The 16,265-nt window shown below is 41.2% G+C and overlaps 1 protein-coding gene across 6 annotated transcripts in view; it reads right to left on the bottom strand.

Moving 5' to 3' along the window:
- Positions 1 to 16,265, bottom strand: part of LOC112158538 (pleckstrin homology domain-containing family G member 3) — a 32,002-nt gene that overhangs the window by 2,173 nt on the left and 13,564 nt on the right. Inside the window, exons 1-18 of one of the 6 annotated variants that reach the window (XM_036210438.1) lie at positions 14,896 to 15,441; positions 12,524 to 12,580; positions 10,230 to 10,678; positions 7,881 to 7,981; positions 7,735 to 7,804; positions 7,581 to 7,627; positions 6,667 to 6,817; positions 6,383 to 6,514; positions 5,659 to 5,841; positions 5,483 to 5,575; positions 5,315 to 5,401; positions 5,205 to 5,238; positions 5,026 to 5,112; positions 4,924 to 4,956; positions 4,484 to 4,494; positions 4,099 to 4,380; positions 2,119 to 2,190; positions 39 to 1,455 (exon numbers count right to left, since the gene is read on the bottom strand). In XM_036210438.1, the coding sequence (XP_036066331.1) occupies positions 39 to 1,455; positions 2,119 to 2,190; positions 4,099 to 4,380; positions 4,484 to 4,494; positions 4,924 to 4,956; positions 5,026 to 5,112; positions 5,205 to 5,238; positions 5,315 to 5,401; positions 5,483 to 5,575; positions 5,659 to 5,841; positions 6,383 to 6,514; positions 6,667 to 6,817; positions 7,581 to 7,627; positions 7,735 to 7,804; positions 7,881 to 7,981; positions 10,230 to 10,678; positions 12,524 to 12,580; positions 14,896 to 15,067 (3,478 nt within the window). In that variant the 5' untranslated portion in view covers positions 15,068 to 15,441. Of the gene's footprint in view, positions 1 to 38; positions 1,456 to 2,118; positions 2,191 to 4,098; positions 4,381 to 4,483; positions 4,495 to 4,923; positions 4,957 to 5,025; positions 5,113 to 5,204; positions 5,239 to 5,314; positions 5,402 to 5,482; positions 5,576 to 5,658; positions 5,842 to 6,382; positions 6,515 to 6,666; positions 6,818 to 7,580; positions 7,628 to 7,734; positions 7,805 to 7,880; positions 7,982 to 10,229; positions 10,679 to 12,523; positions 12,581 to 14,895; positions 15,442 to 16,265 lie in introns of those variants that run through there. The other 5 variants (XM_036210439.1, XM_036210440.1, XM_024291980.2 and 2 more) reach the window with 5 other exon arrangements.

Raw genomic sequence — 16,265 nt, 5'->3', positions numbered from 1 at the left:
ATGAGTAGAATCAAAGCTAGTCAATAGATGTTCAGTACCTGAACTCTCCTCCTCCACCACACGGGCTAAGCTCGTCTTGCCGATCAGGTTGTTCTGACTTAGTTGTCGGACTTCAGGTTTGTTGGATTTGATTCTCTGACTGTACCGCCGGGCCAGCTGGAGAACTTTACTCTGCGCTTTGTCCATTTCCTCGCTCTGCTCCAAGTTCTCGCTGGGTTTCGCCCAATCTTCCTCCGCCCTCAGCTGTGCGACTCGTGGGACTGTGGCCCTGAGGTGCACCGCCTCTTCTCCAAAAAGTCTCAGGGTGTTCTTCAGACTGCTCGAGCGGCTTACACCCAGCGGTTTGGAGGATGAAAGACTTGTGGAGTCTACTTCGCTGTCAGACGGGCTTCTGGTTTTGGTCGGGTTACAGCGGCGGATGCTGTTTTCTCTGGAGGCTTTTGAAGGTTGATTACAGGCTCCGTCTTCGCTGTGCGACTTGGAAATCTGTCGTTCCATCTCCTTCCAGACTTTAATCATTTGAGATGAAGGTCTGAACTCTTCTTCTTCAGACAGATTATCATGCGACCTCGACCTGAAATGTTCCCCAGAATCTGTGCTTAGCTGCTCAGACCTTAAAGAATCCAAAGAGTGACTGGAAACCAGATGGCTCAGAGGCTCTTCAGGGAAGGGAGTGTTTGAGTCCGCTGACAGACCGTCTAGAGAGTTGGATGAAGTTGAAGTTGGAACTCCTTCTTCATTTGGAATACTGTTGAAGCGAGTGACGGAGTTCCGGACCAGTCCAGACGGGATGTACGTCAGGCTCTCTCTGCGACGAAGGCTAAAAGTGGAGTCCTGGCCTCCAGCGCTTTCGTAGTAGTTCTTGATTTTCCCGATGAGAAGCTGGTCGTGTTTGGACAGAGTGGAGTCCTTCCTCCTGCGGATGCTTCGGTCTAAATCAAAGACTTTGTCTTCTCGAGGAGACATCAGAGTCAAATCTGTTCCACTGAACGTTTCCACAGTGTCGGAGGAGACGCTGTTGAGCCGTGGAGGCTGGTCAGCGGACTCGGCGGCGAGGCTGAGGCAGCTGCCGGTCCTGCTGGGTAACCGGGGGGAGGGACAGCCAATGGAGCGGGTGTCATCCTGTCCCTGGTTGCTTCGTTTAACGCTGCTAGTGAAATGCTGAGCAATGGCGCTGGCCTTATCCAGGACGGAGGATGGGAGTATACTAGGGGACATGTGCTCGTCTGCTTCTTCCTCTTCATCCTCAGAGGACTCCCCACTGCTTAGGATCTTGGAGTCGGAATCGGGTGTTGCAGGTGTCGGTTCCTCCGTGTGCCTGAGTTCTTCTTTTAAAGCTTCAGGCTTTGGAGGCGACTGAGAGTTCCTGGGGGGATCCAGATCAGGGAGCAGTTTTTCCTCAGAGTTTACTGCCTGTTCAAGTGTCTTCTCCTGAGGCAATGCAACTGCAGGGCTCTAGAAAGGCAAGATATGGAAAAATAAGTATTGGGTGTGAGTACCAACTGTGTGCAGTGGCCAAGATGTAGTATTTGCCTTGAGAAAGAGGTGAATCCAAAACCAGGTTGTACAGGATGTATCAAGATTCCTCTGATGTAGTACTATCAGACTCTGTCTATGTGGTACCCAAAGAAAATATGTGTAGGGCCAAGTTTATAGGTCACAGAAAACCCACTCCAATCATCTTTTGATTTGATTTCCAGATCTTTTAATTATGATTATATCATTTTTAGCCCCCAAAACAACTAAAAAAGTATTGTTTTCTAGGATCTAGTTCTGTAGAGTGGTGGAGATTCAATAGAAATTTGCCACCAAGTTGTGGGCGGGGCCATTGTCCCAGAACAAACCCCCTCTCACCTCATCATTGCTGAGAGCTCTCTGTTTACACATGTTAAAAACACCAATAACAGGATTTTGGATTCAGAGTGGGTCTTAAAAGAAATTTGACAGACTAAATTGTTGCTAATTCAAACTGGTGAAATGTTAAATAACAGAACTGGCCGAAGCAACTTGACAGAATGTTTTCTAAGTTGGTTCTAAAAACACATCGGTCTGAATAAATAAAATAAAAGACAAACAAAATGGTGAAAAGCAACATAATACTTGAGATAAACTGATTACCTGCTGAGTTGTTGCCTCCTCTGCAAGTTGACCACTTCTTTTGGTTGATAAGTTTTGGTCTTTATCTGACTCCTTGGGGGGAAAAAGCAAATAAATAAATAAATATAAAGAGAACATCTTAATAAAAAATGGAAATAATATGGGTTACATAGAGCTTGAATTATTTAAAAAGAGCACAAACACAGCATTATTAAAAAAAGAACATATACTCCATTTGTTGGGATGATCTGTACAACTAAAAATATTTCTCTGTGACCAGAATTATTAACCTTTTCAAAGGTGCAATTTCTTAGTTGTGAAAACTTTACATATTACCCCCGAAAAAACAAACAAATACACACATCTTCCTAATATTTAGGAAAATACTATAGAATATTATAGAATTGCAGTTCTATAATATAAGATGACATTTAACTACAGCATTATAGATTCATTAGTTCACACCAAACAAAATTAGCAAATCAAAAGAAAAGAGAGCAGCGTTACCAAACTGAGCCAGCATAAACTCAAACATGCTTATATATTAATAAGCAGGCGTTAAGATCAAACCCAGGGGCTTCACAAAAGAATACATGCATGTATTAACTACTAAAAAGTCAGAAAAAGTCAAATCATTGAGTTTATTAAAGGAACAGTTTTTGTGATGTATGTGATCTTTATATTCCAAATTCAGTATTTTTGCCATTGTGATTTTAGCTCAGAGTGACACCGAAGCAGCCGTTAAAGATAGAAAGTAAGCATAGAACTGTTTCTATTTGGAGAGCGATTAAATCGTAAGCAAAAACAAGTGCAATTACAGAGGATCTGGTAATATACCCTGTGGAACTCCATATTAGTGAGCCAAGATCTTAAAGTAAAGATAAGAAACAAAAATCCTTGCAAGAACATTTCTAACAACCTGCCTCCTCCTACTTCCAATTTCATGTATTATATATTTTTGCAAAAGAAATTTAGATTTGCAATACTTGGTAGCAAAATGTTTCAGTAATTATCACTAAAGAGCTCAAAAGTATTTAAAAAACAGGCATTTAGATTCAGAGAGAAGAATTAAATACATTGACATCTTTTCATTGATGAAGGACATTGATAACCAAATTACATTTCTGAGTCTATCTTTATTTAAATCACTGTAAATCAGGAGCAGACAAAAATACGTTTTGAAATTATCTTATCTATGACAGAAAATACACAAATTTGTCCTCAAACTGCTGCTACTGTCAGAATAAGAGAAGAAGAGAATCACAAAGAGAAGCAATTGAGCTTCTGAAATGGTTTAAAAGGTTTAGTTTTTTCATATAGCGGTAGTGGTGGTGTAGTGGTTAGCGCTCATGTCTCACAGAGAGAAGGAACGTGTTCAAATCCTTTCTTTGTGGAGTTTACATGTTTTCTCTGGGCACTTCAGCTTCCTTCCACCGTCCAAAAACATGCTTAATGGAGTTAATGTTGTCTCTAAATTGCCTGGATTGACTGGTGACCTGCAGCTGGGATAGGCTCCAGCAACCCTGTGACCCCAAAAGGGATTCAGGAGGTTCTGAAGATGGATGAATAGTCTGGAGATTTTAGCTTAGTGCTAGCACACCTGTTACTTTATCGACTCTCAGGAGCAGAAATAAACGGTTACCCAGAATTCCTGTTTGTGAACTGAGATCAAAATGGCTAAAAAGCAGCTCGTGAGTGTTATGGGATTGTCTTTATGTTGGACTTTAGGCTAAGGCTATGATTTTCTAACATAATCACATAGAAAAGGAGAGTAAAGGATTCCTGTGACCTTTGTGTCCACGAAAAGGTTATAAACTAGAACTGAGCATGCTGGACTGTTCCTTTAAGTGAGCGTTTTCCATGCAGTTCGCCTGAAGTTAGTTGCATGCATGAAGCTCATGCAGAGTCACTCCACAGCAGCTGGCGTTGCGGCCTTTGACCTTTTTAGTGGGTTACAGAGCTGGAGGAGATGAAGACCAGGCTGGCAGCAGAAAGCCTCACCGTCCCCGCAGAGGAAAGGAAGGCCTGGACCGTGTAGTGCCAGCAGGAGATGGCAGCCAGCACGGAGCTGGCAAAGTCCTCTACCTGCTCATCCTTCAGGAGAAACTCTCCCTCCTCCTCCTCTTCATCGTCTTCTTCGTCGCTGCACATCAGCTCATGTGACTCCTTCCCGTCGCCCACCTCCTCCTGGTCGCAGTCCGACTCCCCCAGGCTGCTGGAGTCCAGCGTGCTGCTACTTTCAGCGAGCTGCAATGAGCGCCTGTCGCCCTCACTGTCCGAGAGCTGAACGACCGCACACCTCGACTGTTTTAACCCGCCACTTCCTAACTGTTGCAACTACTTACAAAAATCACCTTCAGTGCACAGCCAGAGTTCGGTTTCTTACCTCTTTGGATGCTGAGAGTTCACCGGGTGTAACGGCAGCAGGGTAAGAGGAGAGAAAACACAGAGGAAAAGTTTGCTATTTTATTATATTTTTCATTGTCAACTTCACTTATAAGATGGTTAATTTTTTTTTTTTTTTTAACTCTAAAATCTAATCCTAATTGTTCAGACTACAAACAAAACGCTTTTATTTTGAAAATCTCCTTAAGAGGCCAACAGTTATTTGAACGAAGACATTTTTCATGTTAAGATTTGATTATTAAAAACAGACTGTGGTCAATTTAACAGAACAGACTGTGGTCAATTTAACAATTTTTGTAACAGTCCACAAGGTGGCGCTACTTTCAACTGTCTTGTTAATTTGAAGTTCTTGCAATATATACAACATTTTCTTTAAGTAAAAAATGACCACAAAAGGAAACTAATAAAAAATATTTGTACCTTTTGTGCTTTTCCGCATTTTTTTGTTCGCGTCTGAAAAGACAACAACATGTTTCAAACATGTTTTACGCAGTGATGATTTGAATTTGAGGTGATGCTTACCAGTAGGGAAACGGCCTTTACGAGCAGACTCATCGGAGTTACCAGCTTTCTTCAGACGTTCAGGACTGAACCGATACTTGGATGGATCTGCAAAAAAAAAAAAAAAAAAAAAAAGAATTCATCAATCATAATCACACTTAAACAACACTTAAAAAAAAAGAATCAGCAATCTCGCTTACAGATGGAGTCCATCTCCAGAATGGCTTCTTTTGCCTGCAATAAACAAAAAAAAGATTAGTTTTCATGGTCTCTGGCTAAAGATGCTGATGCAGATTTACATCTTACTGACCTTTTGAGGAATGATAGCATGGTGGTTTTCCACAATGATGCGTTTGATGTGATGAGCCCAAAGTTTCTTCTCCTCCACTGTCTTGGCCTAGCACACACACAAAAAGCAGGAAATTTGAGTTTTACAACCAGAAACACAAACTCTTTTCCTGACAAACTTGAGACTCACCTGAACGGTGTGAGGCTGTTTGGGGTTTTTATATTGTGTGACACTGAAGCTCAAAGAATCTTTGGCGCTCTCAATCAGCATCAGAGTTGTGCACTAAAACAAAACAAAAAAAACCACAACTATAAAGGGCAATCTGCAAGTCTTCAAAAAAGTTTGCTTGCTTGTTTGTTATTTACAGGTATGTGCGTCTTGTACACGTAGTGTTCTCCACGGCGTTTGGTAAAGAGCAGCATGCGGTCGAACAGGAAGAGGGTTCTCTCGTTTTTGGCCCGGTGAACCTTGAAGGTTCCCTCCAGAACCAGTTCCCCATATGAGGCGAGATCGGGACCGGTCCAGTTCAGCAGCAAGGACTGGACTTCCTAAACCCAGAAGATCCAGATGTTAGCCTCTCTTTTGGCAAATGTTTACGTCAAGATCTTAAGACTCTAAACTTTGTTTGGTTTAGATTTTTATTTGGTTTTTATTTTCTTCAACATTCTTATTCCTTCTTACTTAAAACAAATGTAATAAATAATTTGCTGTTTAATTTGTTCCTTCATATCTGGACTTCAAACAGAAACCAAAAGAAATACTTTAAAGTTAATCTTTTGTGTGTATATATATATATATATATATATATATATATAGTATATGGAAAATCCATCAAATCACATATTTGCAACTGTGGCGCAATACTTCCATACAGTATAATTTAAAATCTGTGCGCTAAGTTTATACTAACTGAACAGGCGATAGAACAAACTGCCATTGTTTTGTAAAGTATATATTTGCTGCTTACTTTAAATATTTGCAAAACAAAACAAAACAAAAAAAAAACTCCATCTAATTTGATTGCAATACTGCAGAATTATGCAAACAGGATGTGTGCAGGTGCATCATGTATGCATGTTGCTGGTTGACCTGCAGCCGAACGGCGTGCTCATGCTTTCTCTTCATGTCGTTGATGTACCAGGCCACCCCTGTCATGGTATATATGGCCTCCTCCACCACCTCGTAGCCTTCTTCTTCAGGGTCAAAATGCTTTGCAATCTCCTGTGATTGAAGTTCAGATAAAATAATTTTTTTATTTCAGAGTATAAGTCCAGTTTTATGCAGATGATACTGTCCTTTTCATGTTTAAAAAAAACAAGCCGTAACTTACAGAACTACAAAAAAAGAATGGTGATCAGGAGGAAAACACATACTTGAAGCAGTAAGTGGTATTTAAGGATCCTTTGAACTGGTTTGAGTAGGTATGAACCCAGAGGTAGAGTGCGTTTTAATGAAGCCTGGCGGTCTCTTAAAAATTTGGCTGTAGACTTATCCCTTAAACATTCAGTTAGTGCTGCGACAGAGCTGAAAAATATGAAAAAAAAAAAACATACAAAAGTGAGTGCAGAACAGCTTGAAACCAAATAAAAGAGTCTGGAGCAGCTCTGACATGTCAAAAAGAAATAACATGTCTAGGTTAAGGTCGAAATTATGTGTGAAGTGAGTAGTGTTGACTACGAAGACAATAGGCAAGTAAAATTCAGATGGGAACAGGTCAAAACAGTGACTGGGTAACTAAAAGATAAACATATAACCAATAATTAAGAAGAAATGAATACACTTGTAGAAACAAATGTACATGTATAGCATATTTTAACAGTAAAACTATGGTGTGAGCGGAGAGAAACAAGATGCAAAAAGAAACCAGGTGTAAAACAAAAATCTGGTGTAAAAAAAAAAAAAAAACAAGAACAAAAAGCAGGTGTTCACAAAAAAACAAGTAAAAACAAACAAATGAAGTGTTAATAGAAATTAAAGGGGGAAAAAACAATTGTAAACAACACAAATCTGGTGTAAACAAATCAATACTACAGTGTAAACAGAAAAAAAGCAGTTGTAGACAAACTAAAAACAAATGTAAAGAGGCAAACCAGGTGGATACAGAGGGAAAATATATATATGATCCAATTGACACCATGTGTGAACAAAAACAGAACTAGGATCAGAAAGCAGACATAAACATTGCAAAAACAGACGTAAATCGTTAAACAGCTAAATGAAAAACAGGTTTAAAACAGGTTTGAGGTACTTCTCGACATGAGGATTTTAAAAGTTTTCTGGCTCTTACTTTGGGTAGTTGGTGCAGTACTGAGTGTAGATGTCAAAGTATTCACTCTGAAACCAAAAGAGAACAAATGAAACTTTCACACTTGAACGGTACATAAAGATTATAGTTTAATATCACAATGGTAAAACTCCGCCCTCGAGGTGTTTTTACTCACCTTTTCGACGAAACACCTGGCAATGGCAACAGGGTCGTTTTCACACATGTCAAGGTCATGCAGCAGCTCACTGTGAACAATTGGCAGCATAACCGTTATACCAGCAAATCCTGCGTTTTTCTTTTGCCTAGGCTTTTAAGACTTACTTGTTTAGCTCGTAGATGTCTGCTATGTTCCCAAAGAGAGCACAGACCTGGTCAGGATGGATCAACTGTTTAGGATGATCGATGATGCAGGCCAGATACTCCTAGTAAAAAAAAAAACAGTAAGGTGAAACCTGAGGAGTAAAATCTCATTTGATAAAGTGACGTGGTGAAGTAGGTAAGACGTAGTATTCAAGTGATAAGTGGACAATCAGAGTGTAATTTGTGAAGGCGTCCTATGGGCGTTTACGTACAGCATGCAGCATTTGTATGTAGTCAGTCTATATAAGAGTATGGCGTAACGCTAGGTTCACACTGGTCGCGGAGCAGAGTGCGTGCGGCATGCGCTCTCTCCTGCAATTCACACAAGATGTGTGATCACATTTGTCAATCGTTGTGTTTTATTGTGAAAAATGTGTTGTATTTTGAAAATAAACCAAATTTTCTCATATATCTTGATGTAATTTCATGCCAGAATTGATGCAGATCGCTTGCAGCTCACGCACAAAATAGACCAGACTGCAAAATGATCCGCTGTGCGGCGCTAGCCTTCCGCGGCACTCCGTGCCTGTTCAAATCTACACCATAGGTTAACAAGGGTGCAGAATGGAAGCAGCCACCGTTCCGCTTCCAATGTAAACCAGGAGTAAGGGCACCCATATCCCACAAGTCCGTGTAACTTCCATTATCCTTACAACTACTATACTATACAAATACTACACGATACACTAGCATGTGCATGACAATGGAACGTTCCCTCTCTACAACCCTCTACGAGGCCGGACAACCTAAAAACTTGCAGAACCTGTTCGGGTCAAACCCCCGTACAAGAGCATGTGACTAAGGCTTTAGATAGTGTGTATTTTATTCAAGTTTGGTGCATTGAACTACAATATTATACATTTAAAATAGGAGTGTAATGATTTATAAATTCCTACGATCCAACCAGATGGATCTATCTGGGCCAGTTATTGATTTTATTGATCTATACCGTTATAAATTGAAGTAAACCGATCATATTGATATTGTAAAATGCCATTTGGATTACGATAAGGTATATTTTACTTTAACGTTAAAAATGAACAAAGTGCCATCAAATCAGAATTTTTAAAGACATGTGACCATACAACACCTTCTCATCCCACACGTCACATTTTGACGTTTGGTTAAGGTCCCTTCCGCGTCACTTTTTGGGTGTTCGTAAAAGTCTGCAACCCTTGAGACGCGATACCGGATGCAGCACCGGATGTGCCCTAGTCCTCGGAATGTCTCCAGTACCAGTACCCTAACCTTAACCCAGTACTGGTTCATGTCCAATTCGTTCCCGGTACCGCATATGGTACCAGTTTGGGTCTGCACCGCATCTGGTCTGGTGTTGGATTAGGGTTAAGGTACCGGTACCAGGTTTGGGTAACGGTGCACTACGCGTCCTGCTACTGCACCAGTTCTGGTTCATGGCCAGGAGGTTGGGGACCCGTGACTTAATGGAAACAGCCAATGTGTCAAAAACCGACGAGTTGGGGAAACCCAAAATGTCAACCAAATGTTAACCAGACGTCAATATGTGACGAGTGGGGAGTGAGAATGTGTTGAACCATACAGTGTCGTAGAATGTTCTAATAACTTTCCTTTTGTATTATTTGGATGTGGAAAAACAACTTAATGAAACTAAGATGTAAATGGATTTAACATTAATTCTTGTTTACTTGTGTGTTTGTACACATATTTAATTTACACTTGGTTATATTCCAAGAAATACAAGGAATCTGGAAAACTTCACCTGCACTGTTCAGTACCATATATTTATCTCTGAGTCACACTAGTTGAAGTTTTGTCTACAGATGTCTTGGATTCACTTTTAGGTCAGTGAGAAATGAACTAACATCAACTATAAATCATATCAATAACCATAATATATTTAATAAATTGAATCGTTAAAATCAATTGTTACACGACTAGTTTTAAACATATTAAGTGACATTGTCACTTCTGTTACACAGTATTTCTTTACTTTTAAAACGTATTTAAATGTTCAATTTCGGCCCTTATCTTTTAAAAGTTGCTAAATTTCCTAAAAGTAATCGATTGTTTCTTTACACCCTTTTTCCTTCTATGATTTTAAAGCCCAGCTTGAGTTCTGCTTCTTGTACTGCCTCAAGTCTCTGTGCAATCCCGACTGATGGATAAGCAAGTAATCCTGCTTAACCAGTTAATTATAGCCGGCAGTGATGAATTACTGCCAGGTCACTCTCTCCCACGGGGGTGTGGGGAAGGGGGGTGTACTCCACTTGTCCCGTCCAGAGTCCCGATTCACCTCCAGCTGTCAAGGCTGAGAGGCGTTCATGGACTCACCTCCACCATGATGCGCAGATCTCTGACGTACATCCTCTCCGTCTCGATGATCTCCATGATGACCCGATCGAGGTAGGTGAGGTTGGGGTTGGGCGCCATGGTGGCTCTGACGAAGGGCGAGGCGGACTGCCTGCGACTTGAGGTGCGGTTGGCTATCCACGCTTTGTTGTTGTTGTTGTTGTGAACGAAACTCTTCCTGTCCTCCCCGCCAGGCTCGGGGCTCAGTCCCTCTGTGTCGGCTTTGCCCTCGCCGGGGCTACGAATCTGGTTCAGTTCCGGGCTTGAGGAAGCGGCAGAAAGCTGAGGGGGCCCGATGTTGTCATCACTGGAAGAGCATGTTATTTGGCTCAGCGGTCGCTGGCCTGGCGGCGGGTCGGATGAGTTGTAGGGTGAATCTGAAGGAGCGCGCTCATCGCTGCTGATGGAGGCGGAGGACAGGCGGGAGGATTCTGAAGAGAAAGAGGGATTCCATCAATAAAACTGATCCGTCCACTTTAATGCAACAATAACATCACCACTCAGGGGAAACTGATCATCTAGAACATAATTGATAAAGTTCATCTAAGAAAGATATTCTCACATATTTAGGAAGACAGAAAAAATCTCCCACTCTCGAGTTGGATTTTCTCCTTCTTGTTATACCTAAACCTTCCTCCTTTTACCTCCTCTTCCCCTTACATTTATATACATTTCAGAACTCTATTTTAGGTAACCTTGGAGTTCAGGTGAGATTTCCCACAATTGGACGATCAGAGAGAAGGAACTCTGGACTAAACATGCCAGTGTGACTACACTGGAGAGACGCAGGAGAACAGTTCAAATGGCTCAAGGGGTCGTCCTCTCCTTTGATTGGATAAATAAAAAATTATAATTTCAAACAACCACTGAGATGGAAATTACGTTGCTGGTGTTTTTAATATGTTCTTGTAGCATTTTTCCAGTGATGGAAGACATACGGTATACAAAGATAATAAAGCTCAAGAAAGCTTTTTTGTGACACAGAAAGTACGAACTCCCTGGTCGAAGCTAGAAGCTACTAGTAGGAAAAGAGGGGACACCGCCATATTGGGGCCAGACGACGTCAGTAAGCAATGATCAGTCTGAGTCGGTCTGAGTCAACGTTTTGATGGCAGCCACTCTCGCTCATCAGAAATTAGCTTGTTGGATTCTCACACCAGCTGTTTATTTCTCAGAAATTTTCTAGAAATTTTCTCCTTTCTGATCGTTTTAGGTAATCTTCTCGCCCCAAAAAGACTGTTGCTCCTGAATGGTGGTGATCAGTCCTCTCAAGTGAATGAACGAGGGGAGCCTTTTTCTACATTTATCACCTGATTTATTGGTAGTATCACAGTGTTGATGTTCACACTTGTAATACTGAAAATAGCCAAAGCAAACCACCTCAAGGTTCACATGAAAACATATGATCTCAGCCAAAGAGGAAACTATCCAAAAAAACAAGCTTGGTTCCAGATTCCATTCCTAGACTTGGACAGGTTGTTCACAATTAGGTTTATTATCCATGTTTTGTCTAAAAAAAGAAAAAGTCCTCCCCCACCACTAACTGGTGATAGTTATGTCTGAATGGGTGAAGCAATACTTGAATCTCCAGACTCGAACATGCCAGGCATGTGAACATCTTATCTTCTTATCTTTCAGTGTGAAGAAACATTAAACCTCCCTGACACACATACATGGAGCTGGGAGAGCCCGATTTCGACATGAAGGTGAAGGACGTAGTGAGCCACGATGAGCAAATCGAGCATCAGCAGTTGGTTCAGACATTTACTAGAGAAATCATTCAAACTGATTCAACCCCAAACCCCTGAGTGACTGAGAAAGAGCAGGAACATGCACGGAACATGGAGAACATTAGGAATTACAGCTGATTCTTATGAGTAAAGGATAAAACAGTCACAGGCTTTTTAAAATTTCTAAATCATTTTCTTCAATACAAGATTATGTTTGGAGATTTCTACTGTTAAAGAAATATTTATGTAATCTGAAAACACACAAGTTGCGGACAATCTTAAATTTAACTGATTTCTGATCCTTTTTTGTAAAAAAAAAAAATAAAAATAAACCTTGAGAGGCTTTTAAGCTGAAAATTCACTTTTAAGTAAAGTCAAACACATAACCTAATTTACATACCAGCAGAAGGTTTATCTCAATTTTAATCAAAGTGAAGAAATCAGTGAGTAATGATCGAGAGTTTTTGTGATTTTTGTAGAATCAGGGTCGTTTTATCCATCTGATCAGATTGGATCTCAGTTTGAGGTCGATGTCAGTGAACATACCGCCGTCCTCCGAGGGTTTAGACCAAAACCTAAACAGCAGAGGCACAAGAAGTCCGTCTGGGACACAAGACACAAAAACATTGTTTTATTTAAAAAACATTCTCAAGGTTCTTATGACAGTAAGAGAGATTCCTGCAGGCTCAAAAGAAACAAAGCCCCAACGTTTGGTGATTCCTTTGAACTTAAAGACCCACTGCGATGAAAATGGGGTTTTTAACATGTTATTGTGGCATTTAAAGAAAATTAATTTCAAATTTGCATTTCTGAGAATTGATTTCATTATATTGTTGCTGATCAGAAGCAGATGAAAAAACACTGTAAAAGTGTGTATTTGTGATGTGAAAAACACATCAGCTTTAGTGCATCCCCTTTAGACGATTAGATCCATGTACGTTTTCGTTTTCTTCGTTCAATGTGGCAGAGCTCCAATATTTTTGTTGCACCCTTAAAGTTAGGTTGCGGGTTTGAGGGGCTGTAAACTAGTTCAAGAGCGTGTAAACTTATAGCTCCTGAAGTTCTACAAAATGACATTTTTTTTTAAATTTAGGCTAAACATAAAAAAAATTGTATAAAAAAAAATCTGTTAAAAAAAACAAACAACAAAACACTGGGAATGATTTTCAATGAGCTTGTGAAGCATAAATTTAATTGTAACATCTATTTTGTGCTCCATGATATATGTGAAGTAAACCAGCAAATCGGGAATAAATTAATTCTTTGTGAATAAATAATTCTTCTTATCAGAACAAGTGGTTTTAAATATTGACTTTTAGTTACCAGTTGCACAAATGTCCTTCGGTTCCCTGAAGGAAAATGCTGCAGATAACAGGGAGATTCCTATAAGCCAGTGTAGTTTCTTGTGAGGGCCAAATAGCTGTTTTCCTCTCTGATGGGGGGGGGGGGGTGTCAGTTTGTAGGCTAACAAAAGAATAGCAGGATGTTTCGAAACTAAATGTACATTTTTCCAGAGAGCCACACATAACGGGCTGCACGGTGGCGCAAGTGGTTAGCGCTCTCGCCTCACAGCGAGAAGGCCCCTGTTCGAATCCCGGCTGGGACCTTTGTGTGTGGAGTTTGCATGTTCTCCCCGTGCATGCGTGGGTTTTCACCGGGGACTCCGGCTTCCTCCCACCGTTCAAAAACATGCTTCATAGGTTGATTGGTGACTCTAAATTGCCCCTAGGTGTGAATGTGAGAGTGAATGGCTGTGATTGAGGCCCTGTGACAGACTGGCGACCTGTCCAGGGTGAACCTCGCCTTCGCCCATCAGTAGCCGGGTTAGGCTCCGGCACCCCCGCGACCCCGAAAGGGAGGAAGCGGTCAAGAAGATGGATGGATGGATGGAGCCACACATAACCAGATAGGAGTAAAGACTGCAGAAGAGTGGAACAAAAAGTCACGGTCTATGCAAGTCTTGATCGCTGGAGAAAAAAAAAAAAAAAAAATCATGCATCTCTGATAGTGTTCAGGGGGCCGGGCCAAATGTGGAGCAGGGCCACATCTGGCCCGTGGGCCGAAGTTTGCAATCCCCTGCTATAAGCTATTGACTATGACTTAATGAGATGTAGCAAGAGTGAAAAAGTGAAAACTGAAAACATTGATTGCTTCATCCTGTAATCTGACATTTTATCTACAACTGACTATTTCGGGCTTTTTAACAGCTTTTGTAAATTTGTAAAATTTAAAAAGAGTTAGTCAAAAACATTTTCATTGAAAAACGTTGTTCCAGCGTGTGTAAAAAGGTTGCTCAATCTTTGAGATCTACCACCTTAGATAGTTTCCTGCTGCTAACAGACGGCCGGATATGCAGGAAAACTATCAGGGTATTTGATCTTCTTGACTAAGCTTGGGCAGCTTTGCAGGACAAGATATATTTAAAAACAATAATGATTTTTTAAAGAGATTCCTAATAACAAGAGATTTTAAAGTAAAAATGGAGTCGCTCAAGAATCATGGAAGACATTTACGCTGCCTGTGAAATCCGAACCGTTTAGACTCTGAACTCATCTGTCCAGCATTAGGACCGCCTGTGTTCTGCATGACGACACTCCTGCAGGAGGAGGAGGAGCATATGTTTGAATGAAAGCAGCTTCAAACGCAGCTGTCCTTTAGCTGGCCAGCCGGCTTCCTGCCAGAGAGGCGTTCAATTACCCAGCAGGAAAGGAGGGACCTTAAAGAGCCGATAAGAGTCCGTGGACCAGTCAGAGCTCAGCGTTTATATTCAAACGTTTGGGAGGAAAACAAACCAGCCTGAGAGGACAAACTCCATCCAGAAGGTAGAGGAAGTCTACTGAAAATCTTAAAGGTTTGTAACTCAAGCAAATGCCATTTTTTAGAACTTAAATGAGATGATCTAGAAATGAAAAACTCACCGAACCAGCGTCGGGCAAACACCCATCTGAGCCGCCGCTCATCACCCACACTCCTGAAGGAAATCTTCACCTCCTCCTCTGCACACGAACACCTCACAACAGCAACACCTCCTCGCCCTCCTCCTCCTCCCCCACCTGCCAGACTGCGCCCCCCGTTCCTCTGATACCCCATCGGCTGGCAGATGATCCCCAAAAAGATTCACAACCGGAAGAAATTTAAAGACATTCGAACGCATTCAGCAAGGAAATGACAGCACAGCTGAGAGCTCGGCACCAAAAGAGAGGCAAGGAGAGGAGGAGGAGGAGGAGGAGGAGGAGTTTTAGAAGGTGGGATCAAAAAAATAAAAAAATCAAGAGAGAGAGAGAAACCCCACTTAGGAGGTGGAGGATTTCCTCAGTCGAGAAGAACAAACAGGAAGGAGGAAGCCAGCAAACATCTTCAGAGCGGTATTGTTTGTTTTTGGAGCAGCAGGAAGATCTCCGTCTACACCTGGACAGGTGTGCTGCACACTCCTCCACAGTCAGACAGGCTCTCAGTCTGGCAAGCATTCAGACTTCAACCTGTTTCTGAAGACCGTACCTGAACCTTTTACAGACGTGGACAAATCCAGGTTAACAGACATCGTATTTGGAGAGGTTTTTTAGAACTTCAATCCTGATACACTTGTATCACGTAGGTCTAAATGATTACGTTTCAACTAATCTGTGTGCTAATAAAGTTTTTTTTTTACATTCACATTGGTGTTGTTGTGCCATGTGATCTTAATCAAGGTGTACCTGCTTTAATAAAAAAGTTGAAAAATACTGCTCTGACAATCCTTCTAAAACTCTTTTTACATGGTGTGAGAGCAGCTGATCTTCTCTGTGAACGTCTCCAATGAACTCCTCAATCAAAGCCTTCGTCTACCTTGTAATATTTCGTCTACCTTGCAATATTTCACCTGATAAAATCCTTTGAGGCTTTGGGTTGTTCAAAGATGAATTGTTGACTGGAGACCTGTCCAGGGTGAACCCTGCCTACGCCCATCAGTACCTTGGTTAGGCTCTGGCACCCCTGTGACCCCGAAAGGGCCAAGAAGATGAATGAATACTTATAAGATGTTGGCAATTGGATAAAGTATAAAAAAAAATCCCATTTCTTCTTTGTTTCAAGAATGGATGGTACTAGTTTAGCAGTAAAGCTAATCGAATGCTTGTCTGGGATCAGATATTGAGTGTCTGGAAAAGAGCTCCATCCATCTATTTAGCCATCTGTCCATCCATCCAGCTGACCATCCATCTATCTATTTATCAATTTATTCATCCATTCTTCCATCCATCTATTTATCCATGTGTCTTACCATCCATTCACCCATCAATTTATTTACCCA

The sequence above is a fragment of the Oryzias melastigma genome, linkage group LG24 (assembly GCF_002922805.2).
Source record: "Oryzias melastigma strain HK-1 linkage group LG24, ASM292280v2, whole genome shotgun sequence".
Lineage (NCBI taxonomy): Eukaryota > Metazoa > Chordata > Actinopteri > Beloniformes > Adrianichthyidae > Oryzias > Oryzias melastigma.
Note: the sequence above shows the minus strand (reverse complement) of the source record. Positions and strands in the feature narration are given on the sequence as shown.